This window comes from Petaurus breviceps, unplaced genomic scaffold (assembly GCF_028583685.1).
Source record: "Petaurus breviceps papuanus isolate PSGF00001 unplaced genomic scaffold, PetGlider_PUasm1.0 190, whole genome shotgun sequence".
Taxonomy (NCBI): domain Eukaryota; kingdom Metazoa; phylum Chordata; class Mammalia; order Diprotodontia; family Petauridae; genus Petaurus; species Petaurus breviceps.
In genome coordinates this window covers 3,320,431-3,347,780 of record NW_027185810.1, presented here as the reverse complement: position 1 = coordinate 3,347,780, position 27,350 = coordinate 3,320,431, and the positions used below count along the sequence as shown (strand labels likewise).

At 40.0% G+C, this 27,350-nt stretch overlaps 1 protein-coding gene across 1 annotated transcript in view; it reads right to left on the bottom strand.

The window, feature by feature from the left end:
• Positions 1-27,350, bottom strand: part of JARID2 (jumonji and AT-rich interaction domain containing 2) — a 334,505-nt gene that overhangs the window by 94,023 nt on the left and 213,132 nt on the right. Inside the window, exon 4 of the mRNA XM_069092440.1 lies at positions 2,734-2,903. Within this exon, the coding sequence (XP_068948541.1) occupies positions 2,734-2,903 (170 nt within the window). The remainder of the gene's footprint in view (positions 1-2,733; positions 2,904-27,350) is intronic.

The following is a 27,350-nucleotide window of genomic DNA, read 5'->3' as shown; positions in this document are numbered from 1 at the left end:
GCGGAGGAATAGGGACAGAGAGACTGTATTCAAATCGGACTGTTTACAAATATACTTTCCCAGGGTTTCATATGCATCCTGCCTTCCCCTTCTCCTTGAAAAAAACAAAAACAAAAAAAAACCCAAATATCTTAGCCATGCACTTTTGTGAAAGTGAGCAATGAGAAGAAGAGCTTACTTCTTTGCTCACTGTGGACAGTAAGACAGCTCCAAGTAAACAGAAGGACTCCCTTTCATTACACGGGCTCCAGACTGCAAGCATAAAGCTTTCAACGCCTGGTACATCTTTCTGAAATTGATGGGGAGGAGAAAAAACTGGGGCTTCAGAAAAAGAGGCTATTCATTAACTTTCTCTGGTCTGGGGAAGGTTCTCTCCCTACCAAATGGGATGATTCTCTTTTACCTGATGACTTGGTAACGTTTTCAACAAAGAGAAATAAACTATGAGAGGTCTCTGCCAAAGCCATACCAGTCATGCATCTAACAAGGCACAAGCGCAGACATTTCATATTTGTCATTTTCTTTCCTCTAAGAGAATCTCACTAGTTACTCCTTTCTCCTTCGAAATAATCATAGTAACAAAAACTTCAGAATTTTGAGAATTTACATGAATCTATCCTACTACCAGGGTTCAAGGCAAAACCTTCAAAACTCGGGTCAAACATCACCTATTAATTTAGAAACCTAATCCATACAATCTATTCCCTCTAAAGAGGCACATCACCTCTTTTTATCTATTCCATCACCAGATTAGAGACCTTCCCTCTCCCCCCCCTTCAGAAGCCCCGCCCCACCCACCCCTACCCAAGTCATCCCAGGTCTACCATCTGTCAGTCATTTTTAATGTCCTTTCCTCCACTACTAAACCATCACTGATTCCAATTCTACAATGGCTCATAGTTTTTTTGTTCTTTCTTTTGAAGTCAACAATCTCAAATTTCTGGATTATTTCACTTCATACTGGAGCTGTTTTTCATTTTTGGCTCTTTGGGGGCCAGATCTATAATTTCCTTAGTAGAAGATCCAGTAGCAACTTCTGTCCATGGATTCTGATCTGCCAACTATCTGTCCCTTACTAGAAGGCTTTTTTAAAAGATTACATGGCTTGCCTATGGCTACACATCCAATTATAACAAAGATTGTGAAGCCACCTCTTCTTGGCTCTAAAATCAATTCTCATTATGTTACAGTTATGTCACTAAAAAAGTAAAATACTTGCAAGGGCAGTTAGGTGGCACAGTGAATAGAGTTCCAGGCCTGGAGTCAGGAAGACTCCTCTTCCTGAGTTCAAATCCTTTCTCAGACACTCACTAGTTGTGTGACCCTGGGCAAGCCACTTAACCCTGCCTGCCTCAGTCTCCTCATCTGTAAAATGAGCTGGAGAAGGAAATAGCAAACCACTCCAGTATATTTGCCACAAAAACCCCAAATGGAGTCATGAAGAGTTGAACACAACCGAAAAAAGCAAATGAACAAGTTTTCTGTAAAATGGGGGTGGAGGACAGTGGTTTTCATGATCTCAAATCACTTCAAATTAAAATCCATGACTATGAAGTTTTGAAGAAATATTGTAGCTCTGTGCTACCTTTCTTCTTATATCACTATTCAGTGACATATGTTTGGAGATCTATGTAACGTTGAGTGATTCATACCTTTTTCCCCCTCTTTTCCTACAAATCTTATGGGTTTTGTTGTTGTTGTTTTAGGGGAGAGGAGGAAGCACTTGGCAAGGATACTGGAGTGGTTAGCCATTTACTTCTCTAGCTAATTTTAGAAATAAGGCAACTGAGGCCAGCTAGCAAAGTTTCTGAAGCCAGATCTGAACTCAGGAAGATGGGTCTTCATGACATCAGGCCTAAGACTCTATCTACTAGGCCATCTAAGTGTCCTTTACAGAAAACTAAGGCCCTATTACCATGTAAAGCAATAATAATCAACCAAGGGTAGTTTAATATAGGAGGAGCTCCAGAACTCACTGGAATATTTGGAGATGGAAGGAGTCTTAAAGATCGTCTATCTCTACCCTCTCATTTCACAGAGCAGGAAACTGAGGCCTTGAGAAATTGGACAACTTTCCCAGTGGGGGCAAACTGGAAAGCAGGATTCAAACTCAGTTCTTCTGAAGAAGATCAGCCCAAAAACACTGAACAATATACCTCAATGTTCTAACATGAATTATCCAAATCAGCTCTCAAGCAATTAGCCAAACTACATTAGTGCAGCAAATTGTGACTTTGCAGGTAAATCTGATTAGAGTGCATTAAGAACACTGTGAAACTACATGGTTGAACAAGGTTACTGAAGAGACAGATGCTTGAACATCACTGCTCAAAGGAGAAAAGGCAAATAGTGGGAGAATAAGGAAGAAGAAAGATGTGAAGTCTGTTAATTGATGTACTTCATTATATTAATTGTTAATATATTAAATGATCATATAATTATATATTAATATACTAATTGATAACCAGCTAAAGCCCTTTGCAGAGTGTCTAGCACATGACAGACACTTAAATAAATGCTTGTCCCCACTATTCCTAACCATCTTTTCAAAAAGATTCATTCTACTTTACAACTCATCCACAAATCCTGGCTAGAGGGAAGAGAAGAACCGTATGAGAAAGGAGGAAATGCTTCCACCAGGACAGAAGCTACAAGTACTCTGCACCCAGCTATAAGGGGCCTGCTCTCCCCAATAAGCAGCTCCCTCCACTGAGGTTGGCCCCAAAGCCCTACCTCGAAGGCAGAGAAACGTAAGGAAATCTTCTGTCTTAGGCTTCCTTTTAGAGAGGTCAGAAATCTGAGTAGCTGGAGGGGGCAGTAATGGCTCCACTATCTTGACGGGAGTTGTGCTGGGGCTGTTCGGCTGGGACTGGGCAAACTTCCTTTGTGCTTGAAGCCTGGGCCTGTGGAAACAAAAGAAGATTGCAAACATACTGAGTAAAGCCTGAAGAAAGAATGAACACGAACATGAATACGAACAAGAACACACACATGAACACGAACATGCACGCACACGTACATGCACGCACACGCTCACACACACACACACACACCCTTTAGTAACAAGGACAGAACTCCTTTCAGCTCCTTTCCAATTACAGTGCACAGTCACAAACAGGTTCGGCTCTCTCTGCCTGTGTTTTGGAAGCTTAACAACTCTGCTTAATGTCATGCCTCACTATATTGGATAGAAAATTTGTGGGAGGGTGTAGCTGGAAAGTGTCTGCATGTGGTGCACTCACATGCCTGGGGACAACACAATACTATGAGGCCTAGCAAATGGGTATTATTGTTTTCATTTTTTTTTTATTTTCAATACAAAATGCAATAATTATGCCAAGAAAGTGTGTAGAGTAAAAACCTCCTAGCCGTGGAGCTCTTGGCTCTTTAAAGCATGTCTTCATACCATTATCTCACTTGGTAACAATATACCACTGCATCTCCATGATAAATGCACTGTAAGCATCCCTCATTTACCTAACACTTCCATCTAATCCTTCAGATAGAAATAAAAGCCCAAAATTATAGACTTTCTGCAAAGTTACCTACCTACAAAATCCATAATCCCTATGCCAAACTCCTACTGGAATATCCCCAACAGTGACCCTCTGCCCCTGCTTTCTGGTTGATTCTCTCCTCTACCACTCCATTCGAAAATGCACTCTCAGATGTCAGCCAACAGCCTCCTAAACACCGGGTGCAATCATCTCCACTGGGCCCTCATTCTCTTGGACCTCTCTGCAGAACTGTACACCGTGAGCACCTCTTTTCTTGGTGTTCATGACAGGAGAGGGAAGAGAGGAAGCACTTAGTAAGCCCCTGTGCCAAGCATGTTACAAACAGTATCTTATTTGATCCTTACAACAACCCTGGGAGACTGGTGCTCACATTGGGCCCATTTTGCGGATGAGGAAGCAGAGACAAGTTAAGTGACTCTTCCAAGGGGTCACACAGCTAGGAAGTATCTAAAGTTGGATCTGAACTCGAGTTTTGCTGACTCCAGACCCAGTGCCCCATCTACTCCACCATCCTACCTGCCCTGAAGCTCTCTTACCTGCTACTCCCCCCACAACAAGCTTCTTTCTTCTCTGGGATATTTAACTAGACTCTTATCTGAGGTTCTCTCTTAATAAATATTCTGTTCAATTCCCTTGCCTCCTGATATGAGGGTTTCAACCAATGCCTCTCTCCACAAAACTGCTTCACAAATTTATAACCCCCAACTCAAGCCTGAACTCTCATTCAATGTAACCAAATCCCTCCCATCTGGATGCCTCAGTATCACCTCAAACTTGATAGGATAAAACCAAACCTAATCTATTGCACCACTACTCCCTCCAAACCTAGTACCCTGTCCGACTCCTCTGTTCATATATATATATATACACACACACACTCATTCTCAGGGCCACCCAAAAAGCTCCGAACTTTGGAGTCCTCACTGGCTATGCACTCTCCCTAGGAGATCCTATGGTGTCCAGAAAACAAGGTCTGTCGATTTTTCCTCACTGTCTTTCACAATCCTATCTTATCTTTTGGTGTCTCTCTCTCTCTTTTTTCTTTTTACCTTGCTGTATAGACTGGGCAGACTAGATATAGACATAGGACCCTCAGATTCCACATCTCGGGGCCGGCCAACAGCCTCCCAAATGATCCCCACCCTGCAATCTCTCCTTTTTCATTCACCCTGGACAACACAGGACCAAATTAAATCCTCTGAAGGCTAAATCCAATTTACCTTCTCTTAGTTATCAATTTTCAAGAGTTTAATAATTCTGACCAAACTTCTCCAAAAACTTCTTGCTCTTGTTTTAAGTAATATTCATCATCTTCTTTTAAATAACATCATCGTTTTTATTTCTAGGCTCAGTAAGTTAATAATCTATTCATGGAGTCATTGTAATAAATCAGGAGGCAGTTGAATTAACTGTAAGCTATATAAACTTCTCTCAGATTTCTTCAGGTACAGAACACCAACTACTGAAGACCAGATTGCTGAGAACAAGTATTTTTAACCTCCCAGATTCCAGTTTAAAATTCCTATTAGCATATCCACAGGAATGGGTGATCGTATCTGTGTAAATGTGGATGGATGGATGGATTGGGAGGGATGGGGGTGGAAGAGAGCTGGGGACTCCTAGGTGGCACACTGGATAAAGTGCTGGGTCTCAAGTCAGGAGGACCTGAATACAAATCCTGCCTCAGACACTTACTAACTGTGTGGAGCTGGGCAAGTCATTTCACCCATTTCCCTCAATTTCCTCATCTTTAAAATGAGCTTAAGAAGGAAATGGCAAACCACTCCAGTAAAATCCACTTGTCTGACACAAGTGAACTATAACAAAAATATATGTATGCATATAGGTGTGCATGTATACATACATACCCATTTTCTCACTCGATCCTACAGAATGTTTCACTTTTGTCTTTCTGTCTCCTGGCATGACAAATAGCAACCGCAAAAGTAGATTCAAACAGAATTCTATCCTGGGTTCCACCCAAATCGTTACAGAGTATGCTACTGCATGGGATAGGGAAAGCTGCCAAAGAACTCCCTGGTTCCAAAAGTCAGGTGAAATCAAATAGCACCATGTTACTCATATACATAGTAGGCACATTTTTACTTATGGACCAAGTCACACAAGGAAACCCAGCTCGTGTGTGTGTGTGTGTGTGTGTGTGTGTGTGTGTGTGTGTTTTGGGTTGAAGTTTGCATTCTTCCCTTAAAAATAATACACCCTTCACCTTTTCTACGAAAAAATAAAAAGAATGGGCCAATTTTATTTGCCATACATCAGTATTTAGAAAGGCTACAGACTATGATTTATAATCTCTGAGTGGTACAGGAATTTCACTAAAATACTGTCTTCATGTGAACAGGATGCTATGTGTTTATTGCTTTTTGAAAAGTCAGCAACAACAAATGCCACACATTATGAGACGCCTGCGCAGCCATAATGAAAAACAAACAGACAAACACAGATGAAGAGCAGATGACAGAGTGGGATACCATAAGAGAGTTTACACTCTAAACTCCTCCTCCTCCTGTTTAAAAGACAAGGCGCTCCATGCTGGACAGCCCATGCAGCCCGGCTGTGGAAAAGGGAGCAGAGACAAAAGGCTGGCCGGTAGGACAATCAGACAGGAACCCTCATGCAAGAAGCTGAGCTCCCAGATGACTGGGTGGCCCCAGGGCCGGTCACAGCTAGAAAAGCAAGCCTGGCCTCCACCATTTAAAGAAACCCCAGGTCCCATAAATAGCCATACGAGGAGAGATCAGGAATTTGGCTCCTGAGTCCGTGCTTTAAGGAATAAAAATGTGTGGCCTCTAAAGTCCCACACTTACATTGAAGGGGAGACCCAGCTCCAATAGCAAACTTTGTTGTTAAAATTTCATTATAAGACATAAATGAAGTCTGTACAAGGGTTCTAGACGGCAAAGAGAAGAGCTGGGGTAGAGAAGATAATTCACAAAAGCATCACTTAAGGAACCATGAAGAGGGAGGACTGCACTAGGGGTACGGCAGGTATTGACAGAAGCGACCAATCAAGGGGAAATAAAGATTCTTGTGCAGAAAGGAGTCTCAGGCCCCTGCAGCTGGGAAGTTCCTCGCCCATCCTCCCCAGGGAAAGCAGGGCTCAACATCCCTGCAGACAGAGAAAGGTCCTCATTTGTTTTTAAAGGGGGTGGGGTGGGCAGTGAATCCTTCAATCTACAGGATTAGAAACCTGACCACTTCCTGACAAAACTCTTAACAATTTATAAAGGTTTCAGAAAGCTCATAAAGGAGAGCAGGGATTGCTGCAAGGCAGCATGGGTTCATCCACACCAAGTCACGCCAGACTAACCTTTACTGACCTTTTAATCTTATTCTTTAATAGGGTTACAACATCAGGGGGATGTCACAGATACAGTCTACCTAGATCAAAGCAAGCCAAGGGCACCTCCCTCTCTCACTCCATCTCTGTAGACAAGACAGATAAGGAGAGGATGATAATGCAGTAAGCTGGGTTTATAACTGCCTTGTAATGACTAGGTACAGAATGCAGTGATTAAGGGACCAGTGCCAACTATATAAGGAAGTCTGCAGAAAAAATGCCATTAGGTCCCAATTGTGTTCACATTGACAAATAAAATGGAGACCTGGATGGCTTGTTTACTGGACTTGAACTCATACCCTGCCATCCCCGCTGTCACCACTCCCAGCACCAAGGTGCCTGTGTCTGGGGCAATTACTGGAGCCGATGAAAAAATTACTTACTGGGGAAAAGAAGACGGGGAGGTTCAAATTAGGATCCAAAGCAGGTTAGGTCATATGTTAGGTCAAGTCAGTGAGGTCAATTCTTCAGATGGCTTAAATCCGAAGGGCAAAAACGGAAGAGGCAAAGCGAATGAGGCATGCTGGGATCAGGAGACATGCTAAGAATACTGCCGATAGGACTACTCCAACCTAGTCAGCCTGCCCCACATGTCAGCATGCAATGGCCCTGGCGTGCGCTCCCAGTGAGGGGGCGCTGTGACAGCATCACAGGGGCGGTGAGTAAATATGAGTAAGAGCATCCTTCCTATGGCAAATGCTCACTGCACCACAGAGGCCAAGGGTTAGTCAGGTCAAGGACTGGGCAAGTCAGAAAGTCACTGTGGGGAAAGACAAGAGGTGAGTCAAAAATCATCACAGGCAACCATCATTACCTCTCCTTACACTCAGACAGCCTAGGAGCAATGGGGGTGCATGTCATCAGCCCCAATTCCAGACTGGTGCTCAATGCCATCAATAGCGACATCCACCAATGACAACCTGAGAGTTCCAGGAAGGCAGCACCATCACCCCAAACAGCCAGTCATGCTTCCAGTTCAGCTCACCCAACCAAGGGGAAACTTCTGTGGAAAAAGGGGCCGGCCCTTCCCCCCAACTGATTAGAGGATAAGAAAGCCAGTGTATCTTAAGAAAGGCACCCTGAAGGAAAGGAGAGCTACAAGGCAGAACTGTGCCAGGTGGGTCAAACCACTACCACCACCTCGCCTCAACTGTTGGAGAATATCCATCAACTGATGCATATTCAACGCTCTTCCATTCATTTTCTGATGCCTTCTATCATTTCCAGGGCATATATGCTGATTCCCAAGTCCTCTCCTCCGGATTGTATCCTTTGTTAGTCCACAGGGTGCTACAGGAGGATCCGTCTAGGATAAAGTAAATTGTACTTGTCTCCCTAGCACTGGAAAGCGAGACTAGAACCAGAATCTTCCTTGTAAAAGTAGTTATGGAAATATACAAAAATATCATGGCTGAATTCCCAGTAAGTCAGGGTTTGTGAACAGAAACTACCTTGGCCATTTGGAAAGAGTGTCACAGAGAGAATGGTTTCAGAATTCCATTATGTAGGGCAGCTAGGTGGTGCAGTGAGTACAGCACCGGCTGGAGTCATGAGGACCTGAGTTCTAATCCAGCCTCAGAAACTTGCCATATTTACTGTGTGACCTTGGGCAAGTCATTTAACCCCAATTACTTTGCCCTCCAAAAGAAAAAAAAAAGAGATTAAAAAAAATGTCCATTATGTGTTGAATGGGATAACCTCTGTCTCCAAGGTTCTATAATTCTGTAATAACTTTTAAGAACCTCAGGTCCATATACATTCACAGAGAGGGAGAAAAATGGAAGGTGCAGAGGAACATGATTCATATATGTCAAGGCAAGCAGATCTCGCACTAAGGATGCACTTCGAAGCTTTACCAAGACATAGAGTTCTCGAAGGTTATGCTATGAGAGCTCACGCTCTGCTGGATCCGAAGCCAAGCTGGATATGTTGTAAATAACAGCCCAGGGCCAACTATCTATTGGTGATCTGAAGGGCAGATGAGCTAAGTTCAGAGAAGCTCATGGCCAGAGGTCTAGGCAACTGGTGATAACATGATAATGTGAGGTTCTCCCCAGGCATAGAGATAGTTCCCGTTTATACTGGTCAGGCACTGACAAAAATCAGTCAAAATGAGGGCTCCTTGGCACACTGCAGCAAGTAAGTTTATAGCTAGTTTACACCATTTGTAAGGTTTTGGGTGAAGACGTTCTTTCTTTTTCTAATTTGAGATGTGCCAGCAATTCCAGAGACTCCATGATACTGTTACTTAGCCCCCAAAACGCATTAAACTACATAGGCCAATATCCCAAATTAAGTGACCCAAACAAACTACTCCAGGCATATGTATGTAATAAAATCAGGAATTTTATGAGACTGGGACAGGGTGGCCATCGCGGGTACTTAGTCATGTCTTCTTTGTGACCACATTTGAGGTTTCCTTAGCAAAGATACTGAATCAGTTTCCTATTTCCTTCTCCAGCTCATTTTCCAGATGAAGAAACTGAGGCAAAAAGGGTTAAGTAATTTGCCCAGGGTCACACAGCAAGTAGGAATCAGAAGTCAAATTTGAACTTGGGTCCTTCTGACTTCGGGGTCAGTACTCTTTGACACTACCTCACCTAGCTGCCTCAATTGTGGCATATGCCTATGCAGCAGCCCTCAAACCCTCAGCAGCCACAGCTATTGAAGATGAGAAAGTAGGTTCACACCACAAAAGTCCTTGGCAATGTGAAATGGCTCAAAATCAGTAAGAGATACAATTTTGTGAAATGATAATCAAAGATGTGTAATCACAAACCTTGCCAAGGACTGCTGAAGACTGCTGGATCCTTTGTCGACTGATTTACAGTTAAAATCTATGTGTTGACTCCACCTATTCAACCATGAGCTCCTAGAGATTACAGACTGATTGATGCTTTTTTATTTGTATCCCCACAAGAGTTGAGCACAGAGAATTTCACATGCTAAATCCTTAATAAATGCTTTTTAAAAATTTATTCACTGAAATTGCCCATTTGATCATTGATACAGATTGAGTCATAAGGACTGGAAACACAGGAAGAAAGTTTGTATAACATTTCTCAAAATGTAGTGATTTTAGCAGGAGAGTTCATTACACAGTATCTCAAAAGAATCTCTCACATCAGTTCAATTCTATCACTGGCCTCTTCTTTTGCCCCTTGGGCAGGATTAACTAAAATACTTTCATTTATGTGTCATGCAATTAAACACATGAGCCATTCTATTGTAGACAGATCAGAGGTGTAAATTGAATGATGATCCAGTAGTCTCCAAGCATTGGAGATGATTCCTGAACCAGTCTCAAAATCTACAAGGAACAAAGAGCCATACATGACCCAAATGATGTTATGGGCAATAATTTCAAAGGACAGTCCCCAGTAGCCTAATGGATGTGCAGATCCTAGATGTTGGAAAACCACATCCTCTGTCACATTTATGTACAACCAATATTCACTGCTCAAGACAACCCTAGAAATGGAATGTGCCTAAGATCCTGGATCTTAGGCTGGAAGGGACCCCAGAGGCTGTCTACTCCAGCACTCCCAATTCTGTGGATGAGGAAACTGGATCAGGAGACCAAAAGACTTGCACAAAGTCACACGGGTAATAAAGGTCAGAGGTGAGATCTGAAAACCAGCATTCTGACTCCAGGTCTTTCCTAGTGTACCACACTGGGGGCAGCTAGGTGGGGCAGTGGGTAGCGTGCCAGGCCTAGCATCAGGAAGACTTATCTTCCTGAGTTCAAATCCAGTCTGAGATACTTATTAGCTGTGTGACCCTGAGCAAGGACTGTTTGTATCAGTTTCTCATCTGTAAAAAGGCAGGAGAAGGAAATGGCAAACCACTCCAGTGTCTTTGCTAAGAAAACCCCAAATAGGGTGACAAAGAGTTGAACTCAACTGAAATGACTCAACCACAACAAGAACAGCAGCAAATTTTACCACACTGCTATTGAAGGATAAGCTGCTATAAGATGAGACCATAGAATGGAAGGGAAGGTAGGAGCGATGCCACATTTGAGGGCAATGACAAATCCTACATGCCAAGGCTGCCCTGAGTGAAACGGGAGGCAGCCCCCATCATGCACACCTCCTTGGCTCCAACAGCACTCATTAAGTAACCACAATAAGAAAACACATTCGATGTCAAGTGCTAAGGACACAACAACAGAACACAACACCAGCTCTTGCCAAGAAGGCCATTACATTCTGGTCAGAAGTGTAAATAATGTATGCAAATAAGTATAAAAAAAAGTTAAAAAATAATCAAGAGCATAGACAAGACAGGGGGGTCTGAGATTGGGGCTATAGGAGAGAAAGGGTCACTTTTAATCGAAAGGATCAGGAAAGGCTTCATGGCCCAACTCCTTAAGGAGAAGAGAGCAAAGGCAAAACAGACGCAGAATGTGGTCTAGACACTGCCATCTGATACCAGTGAATTATGATCCACCAGTGATAAACTTAGATGAAATGATTCCTTCCCAGTTCTCATTTCTTGATCCTGAGTTAGCCCTTGAAAGAAAAGACTCCAAAAGGGGTGAGAAATACCAGCAAATGAGATCAGAAACTCAGATGGATGAATGTCTGAAATGTTAAACTATAGTGTATTTCTTTACCAACATTTTCCCTTTCCTTATCAAACTTTTCAATAGCTCTTTTTTCTTTCTTCCCATCATATTTACTATTCCCTTCATATTCCCTATGAATAAATTTGACCCCTGAAAAGCATTACCACATCATGGTACTGCAAGACAATAAGAAAAAGGAATAGAATTTCCTGTAGAATGGGACATGTTTACTTTTTGTTTTTGATTTTCCCCTACCTGTGCATAATACCTGGTAGATAATATCTGAACCAAACTAAACTGCTGAGATGCACGCATAGTACATTCAACCAGTCAAAAAGGTTAGCTATCCCAAATTCAGATCTTTACCTATTATGAAAAGGAGGAAGAGGATTTTTTTCTTAAATAGAGAGATCACCATCCATGTCATAAAGTGGGAGGTAGAAGGTTAACCTGAGCACTGGGGGTTTCTCAGCTAACCACAAAGCTAGAGTTGTCATCATCAATGTGTTCTGACTAAAATGTAGTTAAAACCATGTTCTAAATATTGACAAAGTGGCTTATTGCACTGTTTTCCAAGCAAAACTTTAGTCAATGATGAATGTATCCCGAATAAGACATGATGTCCTAAACTGTCAGGCTGCAGCTGCCAAATTGGAATTTTTGGATCCAAACAAATCACTGTAACTAGATCCTAACCTATAACCTGAACTATAAAGCTATATGTTTGTTGGTCACTTTGAAAACTCTTTCAAGAGGCTCTCAGTTCAATACTTTTCAATATCTGTACTGATTATTTGGCTGGAGGCATAGGGGAGGGGAGAATGCTTAATATATTTTCAGATGTGAAATTGAGATAGCTAAAGATATCAAATAACAATGGAATGATTAAAAATGCTCTCCACAGCTACAAAAATGGACTAAATTGAAAAAGATTAAGGTTAATAGAGATAAAACAAAAGTCATATACTAAGCTTTAAGAAACTAAGTACAAAAGTACAAGATTAGGGAGGAGTTCTTTAAAAGGTTGCTATATTTCACAACATATTCTACATGGATACATGACCTAATATTAAAGATCAAACTATTTTTTAAAAATAGGGAAATTCTCAAAGATAAAAGATCCAATTTTGATTACTTTAAACCAAAAGGTTTCTGCATAGACAAAATTAATGCACCTAGGTTAAGAAGGGAAGTGGTTGAACGCGAAAAAAATCTTTCCATCAAATTTCTCCAGTAAGGGTTTTTTACCCAAGACATATAAACAATTTTACATACATGTATAAATACTAACAGACATTCCCCATTAGATAAGTGGAGACCGTAGACAAACAATTCTTAAAAGAGCTACACATTGTTCACAGAAACAGCTACACAGTGTGTGTGTGTGTGTGTGTGTGTGTGTGTGTGTGTGTAATGACTAATGGAATTATTTTAACAGACTCAGCTTCTCTGAAATGCAAGGACCTAAAACAATTCCAAAGGACTCATGATGGTAAATGCCATCCACATCCAGAGAAAGAACTATGGAGTTGGAATACATAACAAAGCACACTATTTTCTTTTTTTGTTTTCTTTTTTCTTTCTCATGGTCTCTCCTATTTGTAATAATTCTGCTACACAACATGACTAATGTGAAAATATGTTTAACAGGAATGTATGTGTAGAGCCGTATCAGATCGCAAGCTGTCTTAGTAAGGGAGGTGATGGGTAGAAAATTTAAAACTTGTGGAAGTGAAAGTTGAACATTAAAAATAAATAAATAAATTTTTAAAGAATTAACTACAAAGCATTCACAACCATCTGGAAGAATGCTCCAAAGGACTAATAAAAAGATAAAAAAACAAACCAAAAGAATGCTAATGTTTTACCTCACACCTTGAAAATTTGCAAAAATGACAATAATAAATGCTGAAGGGGTTGGGGAATGATAAGCATACTAATGTTGGTGGAACTATGAAATGTTACAACCATAGTGGGAAGCACTGTGGAATTCTGAAAATAAAATGATATCCATAACCTTTGTAAATCAGAGATTCCATTAATAAGTTAATATTCCAAGGAAGCCATCAATGAAAATAAAGTCCTATATGCCCCAAAATACTGATAGCAGCAATTTTTATAATATCTAAGAATTGAAAACAAAGTAGATGGCCATCAATTGGTACAAGAATGAAATGAAATATAACTTTTAGAAGAAATGTGTGTGATGAATAGAGAGAAGCATAGAAAGATATATTTGAACTGATGTAGAATGAAGTAAGCCCAGACAAGAAAACAATATATATATATAGTAATTCCAATGATGTAAATGGAAAGAACTGTACACCAAAAAATCAAAAGTAAATGTAACAAAATTATAAAGATCAAGAAGGACCCAAATGAAGAAATATAAAAGGACACTCCCAACCACCCATTTGAGGAGGAAGGAAGATAACAAGTATTACCTACTGCATATATTTTCAGACTTTTGATTGGTTGTGCTGGGTATTTTCCTTTATAAAAATACTATTTGTTATATAAGATGGCTCGCTAGGAGGAAAAAGGATTATTGAAATAACTATTATGATTTAAGAAACAGAACACATCAACAAAAACTTATTTTAAAAATAATGATTCACATGAAAGACAACTGTGGATTTTATTGAATTTCAAGCTCAATATGGGTCAGCTCATCTGAGCCATTGTGGAAATTTGTCCCCCCAAAAGAGGCTTATAATGCTAGACTGCATTAATGATGCATGAAAACAACACAGGTGATGGTCTCACTATCCTGAGCCCTGGTCAAAGACAGATCTACATCTGAAAATTAATCAGCCTTTTTGTATATTACTTTGAAGGGATATGAGATGCCAAACAGGAAGAACTAGAAAAAAACCTAACAAAAATGGTATAAAGTATTTGAAAATTAACTTACCAGGCTATACTCACAACATATACAAATAAATCTAAATATTATTTTAGAGAAATAAAGGAAAATTGAAATAAATGGAATCCACTGCTCATACTAGGGCAACACTAGCATAATAATGATAATGCTAAATTTATTGAAAGATTTAGTACTGTAACAACCAAACTCCAAATACAATGTTCACAAACAACTTGGGGAAATAACTCTTTATTTGACAAGAACTGCTGGAAAACTGGAAAGTAATTTAGCAGAAATGGGTGTCAACCAATTTCCTACACCAGATACCAAAATAAACCCCAAATATTCTAGATATACAGCCCATAAAAAGCTCCATGTACACCAAAATATTTATAGCAGCATTCTGTTGTATTATTAAGATCTAGAAACAACGTACATGTCCATCAATGGCTAAGCAAGGTGTGGTACATGAATATAATGCATTATTACTGTGCTATAACAATGAACATGAGGAATACAGCAAATTATGAGATTTATATGAAAGTAAAACCAAAGAAACAATCAACACAATGATGTCAAACAATCAACACAACAACATAAATGGAAGGAATAAGAACTAAATAATAAAATTAAATGTTGCAGATGCTATAATGATCAACCTTGACCTTAATGAGACATAAGGAGGTTATCTCCTCCTCCCCATCTTTGCAGAATTAGGGAACTATGGATTTGGAACAATGAATATAATCAATTTTTTTCATACATGTTGGCTAGTTTTGCCAAACTATATGCTGTTTTCTTTTTCTATTCTCAGGTGGACAACTGATAAGAGATACATGGGAAAATTTAAGTAATAGGAAAGTAAAAGATATCCATAAAATTTATTTTTTAAAAGTAAACTCCAAATAGACTACAATGTTAACATGAAAAAGAGAGAAGAAAATAAATTTTGGATCTGTGGTTTAGGGGAAAATTGATAAACAATTACATAAAAGGAGATGACAAAAGACAATTTTATTTATATATACACACTAATTAAAAAACTATTACATGAACAAAATCATTATATCTAGAAGAAATGGTTAAGTGGAAAAAAAATGTTCATTTCAAATACGCCTAAGGTTCTGCTAAGATATACTTTGAATTTTATATATTATTTAGATATATATGTTTGTATATATGTGTGTGTATTTGTCTGTATACATACACACATTTTGAACTAAGATGAATTCCTGCAAAAAAATAAATAAATAAATGAATAAGTGGTCAAAGGAGTTCAACAACTTTCAAATGAAGAAATGAAACTTACCAACCATTATGTGGAGGATACTACAAATAAGAGAAATTAAAAATAAAATAATTTTGAGGTTATACCTCATGCCATCAACAATAGAGAGAGACACAGAGACAGAGAGAGCACCAATATTGGAAGAGCTGTGAGAAATAGTTAAACAAATATATCTCTGGCAAAGCCAGAAATTAGCCCAACCATATGGAAAACAATTTGTATCTATGCTAGAAAAGTGAATATATTATTAATATATAACCGCTGAGCCAGTAATCACTACTGGGCATATAATAGGGGGTCAAAAACATTATCAAAAATTTTTTAACAATATTATCTTTTTGTGGAAGAAAAAAATAACCAGAAATAAAGTGGATGACCATGAGCTGAGGAGTAGCTGGACAAACTGTAGTATATTATTCACGTAATGAAGCATTTTTTTTTTAAAGCAATTAGGGTTAAGTAACTTGCTCAAGGTTACATGGCCAGTTATCTCTGGGTGTGGTGCTAAGTATCTGAGCCCAGATTTGATCCCCAGGTCATCCTGACACTGGGGCCGGTGCTCTTACTTGCTGAGCCACCTGGCCGCCCCTAAGCAATTGGGGTTAAGTAACTTGCTCAAGGTTACACAGCCAGGTGTTTCTGGATGGGTAATAAATGTCTGAGCCCAGATTCGATCCACATGTCATCCCGACACTGGGGCCGGTGCTCTTACTTGCTATGATACCTGGCTGCCCCAAAACATTCTTTTGGCACAAGAAACTACAATACAGGGAACTTTGAGAAATTTATCAAGAAATGATTAAATGGATACAGAGAAGCATAAGCAAAAAACAAGAACATAAACACCAAATGATGCGGAGCAAAGTAAAGAAAACCAAACAATACACAAAATGACCACAATGCTAAGGGAAAACAATGCTTCAAGGCATCAAAATCAGTGCAATAACCAACCTTTTACTCCAGAGAACTGATGATGAAAAAAATATGAAAGACCTCCCTCCTAACTAAACACAGGTGCTGAGTAATGGCATGCACTGTCAGACAGGGGCCATTTTGTTTTACTTAACTTTATTTCTTTGTTAAAAGAGAGAGAGACAGTTGAGGGAGGGAAGGGGGGCGGCGCTGGAATAGAAGGTAGTGTTCAAAGTCATTATCTTCCTAAAACTAGTTTTCAGTAAATGGTACTTTATAAAGGTTCATTAGTAAAACTTTAAAAACAAAAAACAACCTAAATTATCAATCATATCAAGTTCAGTGCCTAAAGTTTAGATTTAAGGAGGACATGACAGCTATCCTTCAAATATTTGAAGACCTGCCATGTAGAACTCGGATTAACTAATCTGTTTGGCACTAGAGTTCAAAATTGAGAACTAGGAGACTCAAGATAAAGGGAAGCAAAATTCAGGTCAATATAAGAAAAACCTCATAATAATTAATAACTGTCCAAAAAGGAGGTTGGCTACTTCCAAAGGCAGTGTGTTCCCCATCCATGAAGGTTTTAAGTGAAGGCTAGAGGACTGCTTGCCAAGATCATTAGAGAAGACATCCTGAACTTCAAAGGGCTCCTACTAATTCTAATTCAATATCAAAATTAGGGTGGAAACGACTAGGGTAAACAGAATCCACATTCATCACAACACAAACACCTAAAATCTAGGTGCATCCTCAAATACAAAGGCTACCTGTATGGAAACTAAGACTTCAAAAACAAACTGAATTCTTTTTTTTTTGGGGGGGGGGCCCCCCGCGGGGGGGATTGGGGTCAAGTGACTTGCCCAAGGTCATACATCTAGTTTTTGTGCCAAGTGTCTGAGGCCAGATCCAAACTCAGGTTCTCCCAACTCCAAGGCCAGTGCTCTATTCACTGCGCTACCTAGAGGTATACTAGAATACAGTGAATTCTAAAATTGAATTCTAAATACCCCTAGAATACACTGAATTCTAAAACTAAACTATTTATTGGTAATAATCAAGATGACAAAATTTTCAGTATAACAATTAATTATTATTTTCAAAATACCTATCTGAATCTAACAGGGCAGGGACCACACATAGATAAGATATTCTTAATATCAACAACACACTAGATAAGCATTTATATTCCTATAATTCAAATAAGGAAACTGGGAGACACAGAAGTGATCGAGTGACATTTCTGGAGTTATACAAGGAGTAAAAGTCGGAAACCAGGTCTCCAGACTTCAAATCTCTTTCTCTTTTTCCAACATCACACTGACATAATCCCCAACAAAGGTGGAGGGAGGATGATAAGAATTTGTTGTTAGATGGTGGGGTTATTTCAATATTTAATATAAATTGTATTGTTGTTTGGTCATTTCAGTTCTGTCTGACTCTTCATGACCACTTTTGGGGTTTTTCTTGGCAAAGACAGTGGAGTGGTTTGTCATTTCCTTCTCCAGTTCATTTTACAGATAAGGAAACGGAGGCAAACAGGGTGATGTGACATGCCCAGGGTCACACAGCTAGTGTCTGAAGCCATATTTGAACTTGGGAAGATGAGTCTTCTTGACTCCAGGTCTGGCACTCTGTGCTCTGTGCTATCTAGTTCCGCTTCATATAAAAACTGTCTCCTTTAAAACCCTTCTCTTTTCTTCCCTTTCCTTATCCTCCAAGTATCACAGAATTGTCCCATTTAGAGAAGATTGAGAAACAATGGGTTAGATGAAAAAGCAATCAAGATTTCATGAACCTGATATGTGGGACCTTAAATCATGAGGCTATGGTTTTTCATTCATAAACTGAAAAATTTTAATGCCTAGCTTGGCCTTAAAAAGGAGTATTATACAAAGACGTAATATAAACAGGCGTGAAAGTACTTCAGATGAATTGTTTTTTTAAATCCATAACACATATGAAACAGGGAACCACTATAATTCTATTTGGTAACCTCCTTCCCCAACAAAATGCAAATATTTCAGGATGCACTGCTGCCAACTCTGGTAGAAAGCTTACTCTTCCTCAGGCCAGAATTCAAAACAGTGTCTTCTCTCCTGTCTTCTCCATCACACCCTAAGATCTTTGTGAACAAGCAATACTGTCTCCCCAATCCATCACTGATGCAGCAATGACCTCTTTTCAAGAACAGATAGTGTTATTAGAGCTACGGAGAACTGTTTTACCATTTGTCCTTTGCTACCTGGAAATGAAAAAGAAATATTCCCTGACAGTGTATCAGAACAGTGGCAACATGCTACCTTTAACAATCATATGAAAAAAAAAGAAGAAAAAGGAGAAAAAATTAGCACTTTGTAGAATTCAATGAGCAAATGGCAAAAAGTTATGTAAATAGAGTTCACCAATCCCCACTGATAGAACTTGTGCCAAGTTGTCCATTGTTTTGCTTTTGAAATCACTGGCACTTAGAAGCTTCCTGGGCAAGCTGCCATCAGGAGATACCCAGGGATGGCACTGGTTCCCTGAGTTTCCTCCCAGGTTATCTGGAGTATAGAATTAACCAGCTTATTAATATCAATGCACTTAATCTCTAGGGTAGCACTAAATATGGCACAATAACCATTTCTAGGTTAATTAAATTCCATTTCTATACAGGATTTGCTATAGTTTGCAATCCTTGAAAGAAGTTTGCAAAAATGATTCAGTTAGGTTCTATTTTGTTTTTGTTTTATTTTTCAGTGGGGTGAGGGGGAGGTGGCACTCAGGGAAGCACTACTCACGCCATACACAGCTGTTCCCTTGTCAAGGGGTGTGTGCTCCAAAGCACCATTTTATTAACTTAATTTTCCAATATTAAAAACTTAAGCTGGTAAATCCAATTATTTAGATTACATACCAATTCTAAACAAAGGCAACAGAATGGGTGGGAGGGGAGGTTCTGTTCATTCAAAAACAAGACACTTTGTGTCTGGCAAACGCAGAATGACCAGCATGGCTGCACTCTTTGTACGGGTAAGGGAGCAAGCTCTGTAGGTTTGCCAAGTTACTGAAAGGCCTATTCAAAAAAATTTCCTGTGTTTCCATCCCCAAAATAATTACCCACTCTATTCCACCACCAAACAGACACACTACAAATCTGGCACCTTCTCAAAAGAATAAGAGTTGGTTGATGTGTGCATGATGGAAGTTATATGAATGGGGTGGGGGTGCCCATTACATAGGAAAAATAGCTCCCCAAATTCAAATGCCAAAAAAAGAAAGAAAATACTACTTCTAATATTCTTGAACACTAAAAAAAAAAAAAAAGACAATAGATATCACCACAAAGGAGTCTAAAGACTGAAAATACTAAGAGAATGGCACACTAACCTGGATAAAACATTTATGACAGCTCCCCACAATTAAGCTTTGATCAAAACCTAAGTCTGTCAGAAATTCTGATACAATAAAGAAAATGGTCAAAGTGTTATATCTATCAATTCAACATCATGTTTTCATTTATCAAGTGGAGAAGACCATCATTCTGCCCTGATATGAAAGATGGTCATCAGATCACTTGGGGCATGTAGTTTCAAAACACAAAACTCATAGAAATCTCTATTTAAAAAAAAAAAAGAAATACTATCCATTCTCTATGAAGAACATAAAAAGTACAGCATAGTACAGCAGTATGAATTTCCTCAGAAGACAGTGATACCTGATTTAGAGTTGAGCTGCTGTTATCAAGCTTTCCCCATCCATACAATAAGTCTCCCCAACAGAATCAAAGAAACAATCTGAGATCAGTGTGCTTTAAAGTAAATAGCACTGGACTTGGTTGTCAGGAGACAGTCTATCCCTCTCCCTTCTCCATGTTAGACTTTGAGAGCCTAATTTCATTTTCTTTTTTGACAGGGTTATTAGACTGGTAAGGGAAAAGTCACCTCAAGTGAGTGCACAGAACCACTAAAGTACACACAGCAGCCAGGTATGTCACAGGTAAGCCATAGACAATGGGAACATGGATTTCACCAAAGAGTCTCTCATATTCTCCTTCAGGGCAAGATAATGGTTATGAGGTAAACAAACTTAGAACTGCTTGAACAAAAAGACAAAGGACAAAAAACAAAAAGGTAGCGAGTGGTGCTGAATGTCGATGAGGAGGGAGGTCACCACTGGCAGAGGGATCCTGAGGATCTGCCATGGGGTCTTTTCATGATGACATATTCAGAAACAATTTGGAAGACCTTGAGGAACACTGATCTTTTCTTAAGAAAATACTAAGCTAAGGGGCCTATGACATAGAATCCCCCAAGATCCTAACCAATTAGAATATTGGACTGGTTACAAGACAATATTTAACACAGGTCAATGTAAATTCCGTGCTGAACCTACACGTTTTAGGAAGGATAAACTGAGAAAGTAAAATATATTCAAAAGGGCAGCAAAGCAGCCATGGAAAGATTGCAGACTGACCATGTCCTACTGGAAGCAGTGATTTATTATGATCATCATCACCATGAAGAACAATAAAAACTGGAATTTACATAATTTAGGATTGGTTTGCGAAACATTTCGCCTATTTCATCACATCTAATCCTCATGAGAACCCAGGTGAGGTAGGGTTAATATTGTCCTCCATTTTACAGGGAAAGAAACTAAAGCTGAAAGAGCTGAAGAGTCACTCCCATAGGAGTAATGTGAATGAAGGCAGGTCCTTCTGACTCCATGGGCATGGCTCTATCCACCACACCCTGGAGTTCAAGGGACAAAGGATCCTCAGCCTGGAAAACTGAAGCCTTAAAATGACTGGGCTTGCTGCTTAGCCCCAGCTAACAGGGAACAGGAACAAGAGGTATCAAGCAAACCCAATGTACAGAAGAAAAAAAACCTAAGAATCAAGAGACACCTCAAAATGCAATGGGCTGCCACATGGAGCAGTGAGACTGGTCAGCCTAGAGTACCTTTTGGCAGGGGCCTGGGGCCAGGAAGACCTAAATTCAAATGCAGTCTCAGACTGAATGCATGACCCTGGGGGCAAGGCACTAATTTACCTCACATCTGAAAAGCGAAAACAGTAATAGCTCTTACCTAGAAAGGCTGTTGTGAGGATCAAATTAAATAATAATTGTAAAGCGCTTAGCATACTACACATAGCAAGCATTTTATCAATGTTAGCTATTACTATTTCCGAAATAAGATTGTATTACAATCATTCCAATAAAGAATATGTTAGCAATTAGAGACTACAGAAGGAGCTTGCAGTTTTAAGAAACTGTAAGATCTTAAGAGATCACAGGGTACCAACTCCTGATGAGCCCATTGGGCACCAAGAGGGGAAATCACCTGTAACACCAGGAATAGAGATGAGGGAGAGAAAGAAATAAGGAATCGAAAGACAAGAGAGACCAGATTCCAGGCTGAATAAGTCAATTAGTCCAGTATCTCCTCAAACAAAACAGATAACTAGGTGGTGGTCATATTTTGACTCTACATTCTTTGTTCCCAACTTTTTAAAGTTGACACACTGTGGTAATTTGGTTTATATCATATGTGCCTCTCCCCAGAGGTTCCAAAATAAAAAGTTACTTTGTTTTGAACATGGGAGATGGGGGGGTGGATTTTTCAATGCCTCCCCAGGTAACTAGAAACAGCCTAATAACATCAGTGGAGATCCTTTCACCAAGCAGTACATATACACAGCTAGTCTTGTTCAGTGATATGTCTAAATCACAATATTCAAGGCACTGAAGAATACATACATCAGAATTTAACCAAATGCACAGAAAACAGAAGAGTCCTTGAAAGCAATCAGCTCACATAAAACGCTAGCCTTTTTGCAAAGAGTGTCGCTCGGATTTCTATATTTTAACAATGGCCATTGTCTGAAACTTGAATTCTCCAAGGCACAAGGGTGATCATTACTAGGCATCTTTGAAACAATGGCGGAGGACTTTTGTCCCATTAGATGGGGATACTGCCTGTTCTTGTCTACTGGCCATGAAAAGCTGCAAAGTCTAGCTTTACCAGGGCAGCATGACCCCGTTCTTGTCACTGATCTGGCTCCCAATGAGGAACGGTGAGAGCCATTCTCAACAATGACATTCAATGGTTTGGCAAGGCTTAAGCAGCAGTGAAGAGGCCAAAAGAGGAAATTAAATGGGGTAAGAAGAACCTGGGTCACAAGGACATTGCAGAGTTAACTGAAAATTACAGTATGCTATAAAATACACGAAGAGCCAGTATTTGGTCAAAAGATTTCTTGACATGCATTTTTAGGTTTCAAGGTGAGAAGAAATTATCCAAGTACATTGCCCTAATAACAAAAACGTGCCACTAAGTCCAAGTCAACGTAACAAATGTTTATAAGTAACTAGCATGTCTAATACATTGTGTTGCATATGGGGACTAAAATAACAAAGCAGAAAATCAAAATAAAAAATCTAGATGCTACCTAGAGAAGCTTAGCTTCTACTGAGGGAATGGAGCACATAAATAGATTGAGTATATATGAGATCATCTGAATCATTCAGTCAACAAGCAATTATTAATCACCTATTCTATGCCCCATCCTCTGATAAGGGCTAGAGATACAAGGACAAGGAAAAAACTCATGGAGCTTACAGTCTAATGGGGGAGAAAACATGAAAACAATTATGTACAAACAACATACACATGTGCGTGTATGTGTGTGTAAAGACAGGGAAGAGGGAGGAAGAAAAGGGAGGGTGAAGGTGAAGGGAAGGGGAAGGATAAATTAGAGATAATCAACAGAAGGCATTAACTTTAAGGGAGGATGGAGGAAGCACTAAGGACTAAAGAGCTCAGGAAATTTTCTGTGGGGGATAGGTCAGCTGATATATGAAGGAAATGAAGGGATCCAGTACAGAGAGATGAAGAAGAAGGGTGTCTTTCAGGAGGTATGGGGAAGAACAGAAAGAAGAAAGTTTGTGAAAAGGAAGGAAAGTGAGTACTGAGTCTGAGAAACAGGAAGGACCACAGCATGGAGAGAGAACAGTGTGAAGGGAAGCAGAATACAAGCAGCCTGGAAAGGAAGGAAGGTGTCAGACTGGGAAAGGATTTAAATGCCCCACTGAGAAGTCTATATTTTATCTAAAAGGCAATATGGAACCACTGGAATCTAGGAGGAGAATAAGGTGGACAGGCAGAAGCTTTGGGGAAACTATTTTGACAGCATGGCAGGTAGCATGAACGACAACTAGCCTTGGAGTCAGGTAGACTTGAAATTCAAGGCCTGCCCCTAAACACATAGTGACCCTGGGTAAGTCACTTGACTTCTCCATGATCTAGGTACCTCTTTGATAACTACATTGCAAAGAATATGCTAACCAGTATTAGTAAAGGGAGATCCTTTATCTGGGAGTTCTCAATAATAAGTGCAATCTTTTTCTCCTGTTCTGGCAGCAACATGAAAGGGGACTGAAAAAGAGAGGGCAGAGACTGGAAGCTGGAATCCACTTTGAAATGAGTAATATGCTAGGTGATCACTGGCTTAGAATGCCAAACTCACTGGCCTTTTCTTTATTTCATCATAACCCTAGCCCTGATAATGCTAACAAAGGGTTCTAATAATGCTCAACACCCAGTACTCCATGTTTCGCTCTGCGACAGCAACACTGCTCGGATCTTCATCTTCCTCAGTTCTGGGAAGCACCCATGTCTTTAAGATCAAGGGAAGGGACACAGGGCATTAAGTTTTGTATTCTATTTCCTCCCTTCTGGGGATCAAGTGAATATCTCCTAGAAAACAACATTATTTGTTCATTAAAAGGAAGGAAATTTATGCACAGGGTAATTTCACCCAAGTGCTTAGCACAGTGCCTGGAACACAGCAGGTACTTAAGAAATGACCACTGTTGACTGACTGACTGAAAAGCCATCTTTCATCAGTGAAATATCAAAAAGCATAGATATCTGATAGAAATCGTCCAGGAGAAAGTAAGGAACTTGGTCCTGTGGTGGGTGTAACTCACTTTTCTTATGTCTACTCAGTCAAGACAGTAATTACTATTTCTATGTCAACCAAGTCACAGGAAAAAAGTTCAAAAGAGGGGGGGAAAGCCCAACACCCTCCATTTGAACTTATTCTCCTGTATCCTCTAGCTCTAAGACAATGATTTCACTAGCACACAAAGAACCAGTTTATCAAAGGAAGCTAGACTGGGGAAGGAATGGGGGGTGGAGGGTAAAGGGTACAGAGTGTAGTCAAGTAACATGGCTTCCATTTCTTTGAAGTCCATGCAGTGACCAGTAAGAGTCAAGAGATGGCAGTAGAGCCTTCAGACAAGGGCAGCAAGTAGGGTCATGACTTCATGTGCCCATTTTGTGCCTTACTTCCAAAGCCAAGTGTTTTTATTGTTGATGATTGTATTTCAGGCCTGCAACTGAAATTGGCATATTTGGGAGGAAATCAGAGAAACGCCCACACTGATCACTTCAGCTTGAGGAGTCGGCTCTGTCCAATTACTCCTGAAAGACTTTCCTTTTCTAGGAGTTGATGCATAGTCACAAAGACAACAGTAAATTGCTGTCGTAACCACCCACCTCCACAGAAAAGATTCTTTTTTTTGAAACATGGGAACAGAAATAGGAAACGTAACAAAATTCCTTTATGAGCCCATTTGCTAGAGAAATATCTGCATTAGGCTGATTCATGAGGTTGGTTACTAAAGTTAAAAAAATAAATAATCTGGACAAGCTTTGGTTCTGAAAAGGTTCCACAGCAGGAATACCAAGGTAGCAATAGAGGGTACAATGCTGTCCTGTGTAGAGTGGCCCTAGGCAAAGAGCTCTGAATTTGGAGTTGGGTGACTTAGCTCCAAGTCCTGGCTTGGCTTCTTACCACCTGTGTGCCCTTGGCTAAGTCACAATCTTCTCTGGCTTTAGTTTCCTCATCTTACAGATGAGGAGACTGAACTGGGGCAGCCTCTGAAGCTCTATGATCCTACAGAAATTATCTCTTTCTCTGCAATCAGCACGAGCCCAAAACATCCCTGGCTACTCATAATTCATGAAGTTACTCTTGGGATCTCAGTTCTACTGAGAAATATAATTTGTCACTGAAGCACTACCCCCAAAAAGGCATCTCAGGCCCTGTGAAATCCACATAATGTCTCATACAGAAAAACCTGAAGAAGTTCACTCCAAACGAGTGATCACAAAGAACAAAAAGTTAGTTATGACCCCAATGAATGCACTGATGTGCAATTATTTCAGAACAGCCGTTCTCCTGCTTTTCAGCTGTGCGCCCCTCTCCAAAACCATACTTTAAAAGGGAAAAAACAGGGCCTCGATTTTTCCCACTGGTGAAGTGAATGTTACAGCTTCTGATAGCTAGGATCATACGCCACTAGTCTATGGCCGTGCCAATGACAGGAGTCATAGCAGTAGCACAGTAATTTAAAAGCTCAGAGGGCAGCTGTGCCAGCTCGAAAAAGAACGAGGAAGCAAATGAAACAAAACCACAGAGTGGGTATTGCTGAAATGGCTGGAATGACACCTGGAACAAGAAAAGCAACCACATTTTACGTTTTCTTTTCAACAGTTCAAGGTCACGGAGGGTTACTAAGTTGCACTGACAAACACAGAAACACATCCACAGCCAAAAGGCTTTGAGTCACTGAACCAGAATGACTCCACATGAAGTTCTGACCATAATCTGGAAACCCCTGAAGCTAATTTGATCTCTCCTCCTCACCTTCCCACATCAGTGCCCCAATTCTTTTCACCTTCTTCTGAAAATTACTGTAATTATACCCACTGCCTGGATGGGCCTGTCTCTTGTAAACAAAAAAATTCAACAAACACCTAAGCTACTTGTAGCTACGCACAAAACACTGGCCAGGCTCTTGAGAGAGATGTAAAAATATAAACTGAAGAAGGCAACAGTCCAAGTGATAATTCTGATTAACCATCTAGTTGCCTTTTTGCAGCCTCAGGATTCAAAATCTGCTAACCTCTTTCCCCTTTTCCACAAATGGGCAAGGAAGAGCCGCTCTCTGATGGACACAGCATCCAGAACTATATAGGAAGCAACATCCTCCAAGTCAAACCAGTATGATGCCCTCCAGGCATAATCCTGTCTATTTAAAGAACCCTCAAATTCATTGGTGCTCTGGTAAGCAAGCCTCACTTTTCTGACTAAATTTTACCATCATTACAAGAAAATTTCCCAACGTGGAAGAAAAAAGTTGCTCCCGGCTGGCATTCCACTCAGCAACTGCTAGACCTTTCTATCTCCCTTAGTGAATGTGATGCTTCTATATGTAACCGTTCACAACAGCACAACTAAACAAAGTCTAGTAACAGAATCTCTCTCTCCCAAATCTGCTATATTTGTCTTTCTTGAGACACAATCGCTATGTAACATACAGCCATTTCAAAGGCTCTGAGCAAAGTCTGCTAAACAGAAAACTCTGTGATTGAGGATAGCAGATACGTGATGAAAACATAATGGGAAAAACTTTGACTTACTAGGCTTCTTGTTATTCTTTCTCTCTCCAAATATTTTAGTTCTGTGACATTACATGCTCTCATTTACTGTTTACCTCCCCCCAAGTCGTTGGTTTCAACAGACAACCAGGAAAAACCCTCAGCTTTTTCAAGTCATGGGGGGCAGGGGGCTGTGTCACCAAAATAACTGAAACACTGCTATATGGACCACTTTAGCAACACTGAAGGCTTTATAAAGCCCTTCATTAACTGCAGCACCCATTTCCCTGTTTGTAGGCAGGAAGTGATAAAGTCACAAGGTCAGACAGCTTGGGGCAGCCTAACCTCTGGAGCAGGCCTACTGCAGCATCAACCCAGAAATCAGATCTCTCTGCTTTATT